This window comes from Akebia trifoliata, chromosome 14, assembly GCF_017979445.1.
Source record: "Akebia trifoliata isolate Shusen 1 chromosome 14, ASM1797944v1, whole genome shotgun sequence".
Taxonomy (NCBI): domain Eukaryota; kingdom Viridiplantae; phylum Streptophyta; class Magnoliopsida; order Ranunculales; family Lardizabalaceae; genus Akebia; species Akebia trifoliata.
In genome coordinates this window covers 32,093,218-32,104,759 of record NC_141388.1, presented here as the reverse complement: position 1 = coordinate 32,104,759, position 11,542 = coordinate 32,093,218, and the positions used below count along the sequence as shown (strand labels likewise).

The window sequence follows — 11,542 nt, the reverse complement described above, 5'->3', positions numbered from 1 at the left end:
TATCAAAATTTCGTCCGAGTTAACCGAGTTTTACCGAATATTTTTGAAATTAGTGATGGAACAATGATGCACATTGAATCAACACCGTTAAATTGTGGGTCATTTTTCTAAATCGCAAATATAGGATGCTTCTCAACTGCTAATTACTGATGTAATTGGATACTTAGGATCATAAATTACTATGATCCCCTCAATAGTAAGGCAATCAATGGGTCCAAAATCCGATCCATTCAAATTCGATAATTTCATATCTTGATTGAAGATTTGGGTTTTGAAAATAGTTTGGCTGTCAATGGATCCAAATTCCAATTTGTGCCTATTAGATAACTTCATACATGGATTAAAGATTTGGGTTCCAATAAAAATTAGATCCGATAAAAATTTGATGCAGTAACCTATCGGATGGCATATGGATCAATCGTGTCCCTATCCAATAAAATGTGAGAAAGTAGGTCAATTGTGTTACATAATTGTGAAGTTTCTTTGTATTTTATTTTTTTGAATGTTGCTTCTTTGTATTTTATATGTCAAATCATACTTATAATATGATGAAAATCAATTGAAACATATTTGAATCATATTGAGATCGAATAAAAATAAATTTCAATACGGGTCGATCCAATTTTTATAATACCGATTTTTATCAAATTGAAATTAATGTTTTAATTGATATTTTTGATGGTAAGTTTGGTGCTTTTTAAATATTGTATTTGGAAAAAAAAAGTTTAGTGTACTTGTGCAATGAAAATGAAACAACGTATCAATGTAAATATTTAATTTATTTATTTTGATATGTGTATTATGATTTTTTTTTTTTAATTTTATATATTTTTTTTAGGTTCATTTTTTAATAGGAATCAATTCTGAATTTTTTCTGAATTTTTCAGATTTTTTAAATGGTTAAAAACCATTGTTTCAAGGTTGAACGAGACGACTCGACGAGACGAGACGTATCGTCCGAGTCAACTCGGTATCAGCGGTGAACGAGACGATACGTAATACCGAGTTTTAAAACCATGTTTTGATCAACCACAAAAGTCAGCATCAGGGACTATTAAGTAATTTTCCCTTTTCTAAAACGAAGAGACCGAAACAAAAAGCATATTCGATTAATTTCCTCATCTTCTCTCTTCAATCTTCACCCTCACATTCGTTCTTCCCTTTAGGGTTTACGTACCAGCAGCGATCTCTTGCGGCAGAGAACTCAGGGCTCACGCAAATCAATCCGGGTAAGATTTTTTTGAAGATTGAAGATGAAAAATATGGGCTTTTTTTTGACACAGATTGAAGATTAATGGGTTAAAGGAAAAATAAAAAAGAATCTAGGGTTTTTTATTTATTTTATAACTTAAGTAGAAAATGAGGGATATTTACAGATTTTAAATGAGGGTTGAAGTCTTGAAGATGAATCGGATGTTATTTGATATCCGATAAGGTAATCAGATTCAAATTCGGAATTTGATTATGAATATCCATCGAATTGATGATAGATAGATTGATTTCTAGGTTTTGCAACACTGATTCATATTTCTCTCTTTTTCAAATTCAGTGACGGTATTCTCGTTTGATAGTTTGTTCCACACATTCAAAAATGCCGGCCACAGCGGGTAGGGTTCGCATGCCAGCGAACAATCGGGTGCACAGTAGCGCTGCTCTTCAAACCCATGGCATATGGCAGAGCGCAATTGGGTACGATCCATATGCACCCAACAAAGACGATGCAAAGCAATCAACTCAACCCCAGTCTTCTAATGCTGAACCTGATGGCGAGAATGCCTATGCTAGCTTCCAAGGCCTTCTTGCACTTGCCCGTATTACCGGATCAAATGCTGATGAAGCCCGTGGTGCTTGCAAGAAATGTGGTCGTGTCGGACACCTCACTTTCCAATGTCGGAATTTTCTCAGCTTGAAAGAAGATAACAAAGAGAAAGACCCAATTGCCCTTCAAGCTGCAATTTCATCTGGGTTGGATAAATTGAAGGGAGTGGAGAGCTCTGATGAAAGTTCGGAAGAGGAGGAAGAGAGCGAGAGTTCGGATTCTGATGTTGATTTGGAAATTGAGCGGATTATTTCTGCTCGAATGGGTAAAAAGGGTGGTTCGAAGATGAGGTCGGCAAGTAAAAAGGAGGTTTCGGATGAAGAGGGATCGGATCATGGAGAAAGGAAGAAGAGAGGAAGATCGAAGAAAAGGAGTAGTAGGAAGAGGGGTGGTGGTGATGATTCGGATGATGATGATGAAGATGGTAGGGATAAAAGAAAGGAGAAGAGGAGGAAGAGACACGAGTCTTCAGATGAAGATGAGGACTCGGATGAAGATGATAAGCATCGTCACCGTCATAGGAAAAGTAGGAAGGAGAAGAGAACGAGGAGAAGTCATAAGGATAGACATCAAAAGCGGAAGAGTAGGCGGGGAGAATCACCATCAGATTCTGGTACGAGCAACTTGGATGATTCACGGGTTGGTCGGGGCACCAAGCGATCTGAGAAGAGGAGTAAGAAGCATCGGCGGCAACAATGCTAAAGGTAATTCCCCCTTATGGACTTGTATTGGTGTAATTATTGTGTTAATTAAAAAAAAAATGAATTATTGTTATCAGAGAATACTTCCAAGGGCCCCCTTGGTCCTCCACATTGTTATCTAAACTTTGGCCTCTCCGATTTCTCAAAACCTATCAATTCGGACCATTTCTCTCCATTGGTTCAGGTTTTATATTGTCCTAAGAGATTTCAAAGTTGGGACCCTCAGGTGGTTATGGACATCCCACATATTTGTGCCATATGTGGGATGAATAAAGAAAGGTTTTTACCATGCCAAATTGCCAATACATCCGACTTTTAGAAACGGAAACTTTTGCCTTTGTATTTGAGTAAAACTTCCACAGACGTTTATATAATTTAAAGGTCTTGAAATCATTCTATGGAGAAACATGAATCTTTGCAAATTAGATAATTTTGCTTAAACCTTATTATTATTATTATTACTATTATTATTTTGATAAGTTAGCTAGTTAGTTATTGACACTGACTACTTCAACAAACTTAGCAAGCTGGCGATCATTCTTTCGAGATCTTTTAGGATTTTTTCATCTCTCTCTCTCATCATGATATCCATTTTCACTATCTCAATCCTTTCACGATAGTAGTTATGAAGGAATACCTAATTTAATTATAATTTTACAATCTCTATGTATTTCTAGGCTTATATCACTTTTTATTGCTTCCATTCTTCCCTTGGATTCATTTTCCTCCTTGGGCACCAATAGTGGTTTACTTATACCAATAGGTTGCTTTCTAGACCCCAAACCGGGACCATTCAAAGGAATTTCGCACAGGTTTTGTTCACAGCTTTCCAAATCCTCTTTGGTAAGATGAATGTACTCAACCAATAGATGTGAAGATTATTTAACATCGACTTGATGAGTTCCACTCGTCTAGCATATGATAAAAATCATCTCTTCCAGGACTGAATTCTGGAACAAAATCTGTCAACAAGGGGTTCACATTCTTTATAAGAAAGCCTTGAGGCAACCCCAAATATTTTATGGGAAGATTAGCTTCCCCACATCCTAGGATACTCTTTATCTCTTCTCTAGTGTTGATACAAACACCTTAAAAGAAGAGTTTGCTCTTTCCCTTAATAGGGAGACTTCAGGATTCCTACACTTGGGGTGAAGACTATATCTTCCAAGTAGAACTTGCATGCTAATCATAGCTGAGAAGGCCTCCATCACCATAACGAATAGATACGAGGACAAGGAATCCCATCCCCTTGTCTGATCCCTCTCTTTCCCTCAAAATACCCATGCAAATAGCTTTTCTGATTTCTCCTCCTTAGAAATATAAAAAAAAATGTGCCCATTATTCAGGTTACTTGGTGGGAGCTCCTTCTCAAGAAGTCCCTTGATGTACTAAACAATTTCAGATTGAATTATATATTGTTCTCTGAAACAGTCCTTCCATCATTACACTTTAAGGTGGTGATTCTGTTCTTTGATCTTCTTAATTTGAGAGATTGATGGGAGAAACATAGGACAATCACCAAGCTGGAACCACCTCACACGAGATTTCTATCTCACAACAGATTCTACATTCATTTCTATGTAGGCATACTCCTTTGAAAGTCTTCTTCAAGGATTTGATGACATATTTAAGCTTCATGACAACTCTAAACATAGGGTTGCCTCTAATCTGGATTTCCCAAGCCTTGGAAACAATTTCAAGGAACTGAATGTCATGTGCCCAAAAATTAATGAATCTGAAGGGCTTTTGTGCGGATGCGACTGTTTGATAGGTGGTGACGACCATGGGACTATGATCAGATACTCCACTAGTGAGGAACTCAGCTTCAGACTCATTGAAAGAATCGATCCATGCCTATCCAACTTGGATACTATTCTTCCTGTTGGTTACAAGTGAACCCTACAACCATTGACCTTAATGTCCCCAACGGTAGCAGTTTGGAATGCAAGGGACCTTCATAAATTTAGCAATAGAGGCAATGTCTTTCCAAATCTCTCATCTTCGATTTGATCATTTGCAGCATAAACCATATAAAAGAAAAAAAAATATACCCATAAATAGGACCAATGAAGGCACGAATGATCTGGCTGGACATTTGCATTTTTTTTGTTTTGATGGGTAAGCTGAACTTGAACCCTTGACGTCAAAGTTGAGGTTGCAATACGTCAATCAATTGAGCTATGGATCTAAACCCTGGACATTTGAATAATCTTGTAACCACAACACTGTCCCACATAACCCACATTCAACCATTAAAGGCATAAGAAAAATTGTCACTAAAGTCCCACCTAGGACAGATTCTGTTTAGAACAATGTTGTTAAATAGCTTATGCGACCAACACATGCTGTTTGCATATGCGATTTCGTAGATCGCATATCTGGTGACATATGTTGCAAAAAAAATGCAGAAATATATGCCATCACACAAATCACATATGCCATTGCACACATCACATATGCCATCGCACACAAAAATATGCTATCGCATATTGGCAGATAGCATAATTTGGGGTATATGACTGTAGCATATGCGAATATGTGACAGCATTTGACAACATTGGTTAAGAATCACTTGTTTATTCTTAACTCAAACTTTGTTTCCAACAACCCCATAATGGAGATCTTATTCTTTTGAATACAAGATTTAAAAACTTCAACTTGCTTTAGGAGATCATTGAGACCCCGCACACTACTAGTACTGATAACTGCTTCTTTCCCACTAGGCTCCTCTTTTTCGTGTTTTTTCCTTCTCAGACATAGGCATTGATTTCCACACAAACTCGAGCAAATGAGATCCTCCCGAGTTCCATTGTGGCCTTGTCCATGTACAAAGTGTTATTGTTTGTGGAGCCTGATGGCATTGGTTAGCAAGGAGTACTGTTCATCTTTTAACATAATGGAGATGTCGGTCAAGCTTGGCGTTGAGGGTTGGAAGGGGTCAGTGGCGTCCTTACTCAAAAAATGTGGGTTCAAGGGTTGATGCCCTAAAAGAAAATTTTCCAAGGGTATTTTCATAATTTCACTAGTATTATGTAAAACCGTATTTATGTTTCCTACGGTATATAAGTTTTTCCTTCTGGTGAAAGGGTGTAATCTGTAACTGTGAGTTTTCTTTTCATAGTGGAATCGGTGTGATGCGTGGACGTACCTTAATCTTGAGGGAACCACGTAAAATCTCCGTGTTTGTATGTGTAATTGCATCTTGTTTTCTTTCTCTCAATTCGTTTTCTTGGTTCGATTGCTCATATTTTATTAACACAAATGGTTACCAACCTCTCTAGCAGCATAACTTGGGCCCTCAATAGTCCATAATTACTTGGGGAGCTTGAACGTTGTGATTCACGTTGGGATGAAGACAACTTCCCTCTTTTCCAATTCTATGAGCCTATTCCATTGCCTCAGAATAAGGAGTCCCCCCCAACAAACCATAGGCCTTACTCTAGCTTCTTTGCTTTGTCCTCTATTTTTGAGAATTTGAAAAAATATAATTGATTGTCATCAGAGAATACTTCAGGTGACCCCTTAGTCGTCAACGTCCTCTCCACAACAGTTTTTACTAGGGCGAAGGGTAATATTTGATTTAAGAAATGCCCAACTAGATAGCCTTCTCAATTAGCTTCTCCCTCTTCAACTTCTTTTGGACAACTGATTACGATCTTGCCATTGAAAACCTCTGCTTAGAAGAACAAAGAAGTAACGGAGAACGAGAAGAAAAACAAGATGCAATTACACACGAAAACACATATTTTACGTGGTTCCCTGAAGATTGAGGTACGTCCACGGATCACACTGATTCCACTATGAAGAGAAAACTCGCAATTACATATAATACCCTTTCACCAACAAAGAGAAATATATACCTCAGGAAAACATAATTAGCGTTTTACATAGTACTAGTGAAATTATGAAAATACCTTTGAGAAATTTTTTTATTGACCAGTGTCATTAGGCTCCACAAACCATAACCACTCTAGTGTCATGGAAGATAAAGAAGGCCTTACCATTCCAAGAAGCAGCTCCCCCACAACTACTGCCCATGACTTGTTCCTTTCTGAAGGGATAAGCTTGGTCAAATTCTTTTCGTTCCCATCTTCAGCTTGGAGTCCTGACTAGGTTCCTTGAGATGAAGCTTGTAACCTCCTATTAGCACTGTCCATTGATTTACCTTTGTTTGCCAAATGAATCTCCCCTATCTCATTATCTCGAAGGCCCCAAACCCTATCTCAAGTTTAGAATCCTTTTTAGACACTCGTCCTCCACATCGTTATCTAAACTTCGTCTCTCTAATTTCTCAAAACCAACCAGTTCAGACCATTTCTCCCCATCTAGCTAAGTTAATCAGGCCAGGTTTATATTGTCCTAGGAAATTTCAGAGTAGGGACCTTGCAATGGTTACAAACTTCCAACATATCTGTGCCATATGTGGTATGAATAAAGAAAAGTTTTTACCATTCTATTATTTTGCCAAATTGCTAATACGTCTCACCTTAGAAATGAAAAGTTTTGCCTTTGTATTTCTATAAAACTTCCATAGACATTTATATAATTTGAAGGTTTCGAAATCACTTGTTGGAGAAATAAGAAACTTTGCAAAATAAATACTTTTGTTCAAACCTTATTATTATTATTTTTTGATTAGCTAGTGAGTAAGTTATAAACACTGATTGAGTGGTGATCCACATTGAATTGAGGGTGATCATACATACCCAACAGACTTGAGGTGAAAAATTCGTAATCTAAAAATGATTGTTGTGGAGGAAATTTCGGTTTCCTCACATGTCGAGATCTGTGCCATGAACTTGACTCGTTGACCTACATCATTTTCTGCCTTAGCTCAATGGGACATTGCTAGATTGTACTTCAACGCGTAAGTTGGTAATAAGGTATATGAATTGGAAGATTGAAAAAGAAAGCAAATACAAGTCTTATTAGTTCTTTTTGTCTATCTTCTACCTTTGGCTTTTCATTGATTGTTTAAAGACTTTGTGGGTGAACACATCAACACAATATTTATTTTTTCGGTTCAGCTAAAACCTACAAACCTATGCCCAAAATCTCAACACGAATCCCAATGATTAAGTTTTAAAATCTCGAGGTAATTAACTATCCCATCCCAATAGATAATAGTTCATGTTTAATAGTTGTATCACCACAGAATATGACTAAAATCAATAGATAATAGTTTACGGAAGCTAAAAATCAATTAATAATCCACACTCCTCAATCTTGTGATAACATAAATTGATGACTCCAAATCTGACATAAAAATAGTTAATATGTAATACTAGAATAAAATGACACACAGTGCCCTGACATAAGTTGTTCAAACTGAAACATAAACAAAAAAAACTGCTAAACTCTTATTCAAGCTGATGGAGGCAGTTGCTCATTCACATATTTTATCTCTGGTGCTGCCTCGTAAATCTCCTCCTCAAGGACTGGTTCATCTAAAGTCGTATGATTTGAAAATGTGAATGGTAGGGTGAGTAACGGAAGCTACTCAGCAGGATGTCTACCGTTCTAATAACTAGTTATAACATGTAATGAATAAACATACTGAAATTTAAATCATGCAAGTTTCAATATAACATAGCATTCGGATAAGGACTAAAGAAAAATATTAAGGCAATTCAAATAATTATCAATCTATCAGTTTTATCAAATATTTTGTAATTAGTTCTAACATGCTTTCAAAATATAAACATCTGTGCATACAAATAAAAAAAAAAAAAATACATAGTACAAACACGTCGGTGTAATTAGTTCTATGGCAAATCGATATTCCAATACTTAACATCCGGTGTGGAATCCTACTATTTTCATCTGATTTTATGTCTGGTTTTGCATACCATAGTTGGGTAATCATTTATCCGACTCAGAATAGCCGTTGACCAAGAACCCAATATTGAGTTCAACCAAGTTGTGGTCAACTGTTTGACGACTATAAACTCTTAATGATCACTAACTAGTCCTAGAATGTTCTTTTTGCATCTAAGCCTATCAAGAGGTAATACATGTAAACCTCGATTGTCTCTACACTATACAAAGACCGCCTTTACGCACATATTGTTCCCCAGGAAAGAAGAGAAATTCTCTGATCTCAAGAGCTATAGTATTATTGAAGGTATCCTATACTACCAAAGAAGATAGGATATCAAGTGTTATCTTAGATTGATTTGTCGCTTTCGAAAATATAGCAACGAATCACTCTTTCTAGGTTTTCTATGGCCCTTTTCTGATAAATAAAATAGTTTTATTTGAATATATATATATATATATATATATATATAGGGTCCCGTTCGCTGCCTCACGGTTTACCCTACGCTTTAGCAAACAATTTTGGGCTGTTCGATCGGACACAATCCAACGGTCGAAATCTATTTTACGTTAAAATATAAATTATCACGTTTTTACAGCGCCGTCCATCTGTTTTTGAATATTTAGTGCTACCTCCTTGGGGACTTAAAACCCAAAAAAGAACAGAGCGTAGAACTCTCTCTCTCATCTCTCTTGCTGAAACCCTTTCTGTCCTTGGAGAGTCTCTGTCCATTGCTGAGGATTACATCAGCAGGGAAATTTCGATCAATTGTTCCAACTCTGACGGTTGTAAGCCATGGAGCGACGTTTGTGACTGACATTTCAATTGGTCCTCTATTCCCAGCTAAGGATGACACAAAAACCCCATTTGAAACAACACCGTAAGCCCCAATCGCAATTGGATCTAGATAGTATGGAGGAGAAACTCCATCTCCACCACCAATTGAGATCGAAATCACATCGACACCATTTGCCACAACATGATCAAAGGCCGCAAGTATATCAGAATCAAAGTAACCTGAGTTCTTCCAACAAACCTTGTAAACCTTCAAACCCATTCTCTCTTCTAACCGATTTTCTGCTTCTCTCCACCAAAAATCAGAGATATTGTTTGCTCCACTCTGATGATTTACAAGAATACACGTTTATATATATAGAGAGAGGGTTGAGTTGAGAGAGAGAGGGAGAGAGAGAGAGAGAGAGAGAGAGAGAGCTGTAACACGATCGAGAGAAAGAGATGGAGTTTTAGCAAACTAGAGAGAGAGAGAGAGTGGGTTGAGCGGGGAGAAGGAGAAGGAGAAGAGAGAACAAACCTCCCTCTCTTCTTTTGGGTTTTACGTTGGGAGGGAGTTAACACTAAATGAATAAATATTAAAGGACGGCGCTGTAAAAATGTGATAATTTATAATTTAACGTTAAATAGATTTCGACTGTTGGATTGTGTCCGATCAAACAGCGCAAAACTGTTTGCTAAAGCGTAGGGTAAACCGTGAGGCAACGAATGGCACCCATATATATATATATATATAATTTCTTTTTATAAAAAATACAAACAAAGGTTTGGTAGTGCTCTCCAGTTACATCCATCTGTTAAACCATCTTCCCATCAATAATATCTCACGTGGTTATGGGAACGTGAGATATCCATCCATCTATCTATCTATTATGCATAATGTGGCATAGCCACTGCATAAGTCTGGAGGCACTGTCCTATTAATCAGTCGAGGACATAAGTTCTCTCTAGCCATCCATTGATGAACATCTATCATTCTAAGTAACTATCAAGATATGTTTCTTTTTTAAAAGAATATTTGTGATATTAAGGTTTCAATCAATTTCATATGATGGTTTTGGTTGTGTAGAAAGACTTGAAAAATACGATAAAATCATAAATATGTAAAGTTGTGAAAATTTGTCAAAGTACTGAAAATGTGATTTTTCAAAGTTCTACAAACGTAAAATGGATTTTTGGAGTTGAGAGTCTTAATCACGAGATTTGATATCATAAAACTTTTGAAACTTAATTTGAAGGGAGGTCAAAGTAAACTAGATTTGAAAATCTGACAAAAAGTCATAATTTGTGTTTTGTCATGCCCCGAAATCCCAACACGAATCTCTATGATTCATCAATCAGAATCTTGAGGTGTGAGGTAATCAATCACACAACCTGATAGAACATTCACAAATAATAATATCTATGAAAAGAAAATATACGCAGCGGAATAAACATTTAACATCTATACGAGAGTTTAGAGTAAGCAGAAGAAATCGACAAACACTGATATAAGTCAAGATCTTTAATCTCATAATTCATCAGGTTACAAAAATTTCTAAACTAACATGTTTCTTATCTACAACCAAAAATCGCTAGGATCCTCTACTAGTCCTCAAAGACATGGCGGCGGCAAGACATCAATCTGATCCTCCTCGAGGACCTCCTCAAAAGACTCCTCAAAGAACGGTTCTTCAAAAGTTGAATAATCTGAAAGGGGAAGGATAGGGTGAGTAACAGGGGAATGTTACTCAGCAGGATGAACGCCGTTCTAACAACGAGTCATACATGCACGAGTAATCAGTTGAACAGTTAAATAATGTAAGTTTTTCATAATGTAACATACGATAAATGTCTAAGCATATTCAATAAACAGTTAAATAATTTCAACCTATCATTTCAAGTAACCTATGCATCTTTCAAATAAAAACATCTATCAAACATCACAAAATAAGAAAATATACATAATAAGAACACGGCGGTGTAATCGATAAGAGAGCAGAGGAACACGCCGAAATAACCGCCTCGGCTATGGCAATACGATATTTCAAACTTAACCTCCGATGTGGAATCCCATCGTTATAATCTGATTTTGTGGCCGGTCTAGCATACCACGGTTGGATGACCATTTATCCGGCTCAGACTGGCCGTTGACCAAGAACCCAATACTGAGTTCAACTAACGGTGAGGTCGACCGTTTGACGACTACAGACTAATAGTGATCACTAACTAGCCCAGGAAATCCCTCGCGTCGAAGCCTATCAAGAGGCAATGCATGTGAACCCCGCCTAGCTCTACACTATACAGAGACCGCCTTTACACACAAGGTTTCCCAGGAAATAAGTAGGAGATTCCCGGATTTCATAAGTTGTAATATGCTCTAAGGTATCCCATACTACCGAAGAGCATATGACATCTAGTGTTATCCTTGAT

The 11,542-nt window shown here is 37.0% G+C and overlaps 1 protein-coding gene across 2 annotated transcripts; it reads left to right on the top strand.

The window, feature by feature from the left end:
* The first annotated feature begins 1,068 nt into the window (after positions 1 to 1,068).
* Positions 1,069 to 5,708, top strand: CXIP4 (CAX interacting protein 4). 2 transcript variants are annotated; one of them, XM_086423610.1, is made up of 2 exons: positions 1,069 to 1,229; positions 1,550 to 5,708. In XM_086423610.1, the coding sequence occupies exon 2, from the start codon at positions 1,592 to 1,594 to the stop codon at positions 2,519 to 2,521; it is 930 nt and encodes a 309-aa protein (XP_086279736.1). In that variant the 5' UTR covers positions 1,069 to 1,229; positions 1,550 to 1,591; the 3' UTR covers positions 2,522 to 5,708. The 2 variants fall into 2 exon arrangements, with proteins under 2 accessions (XP_086279736.1, XP_086279737.1); XM_086423611.1 differs by having other exon boundaries at positions 1,082 to 1,229; positions 1,572 to 5,708.
* The last annotated feature ends 5,834 nt before the right edge of the window (positions 5,709 to 11,542 follow it).

What these genes read in the sequence shown, in the direction of transcription:
- CXIP4 (XM_086423610.1), top strand. Translation starts at nt 1,592, where the DNA reads ATGCCGGCCACAGCGGGTAGGGTTCGCATGCCAGCGAACAATCGGGTG.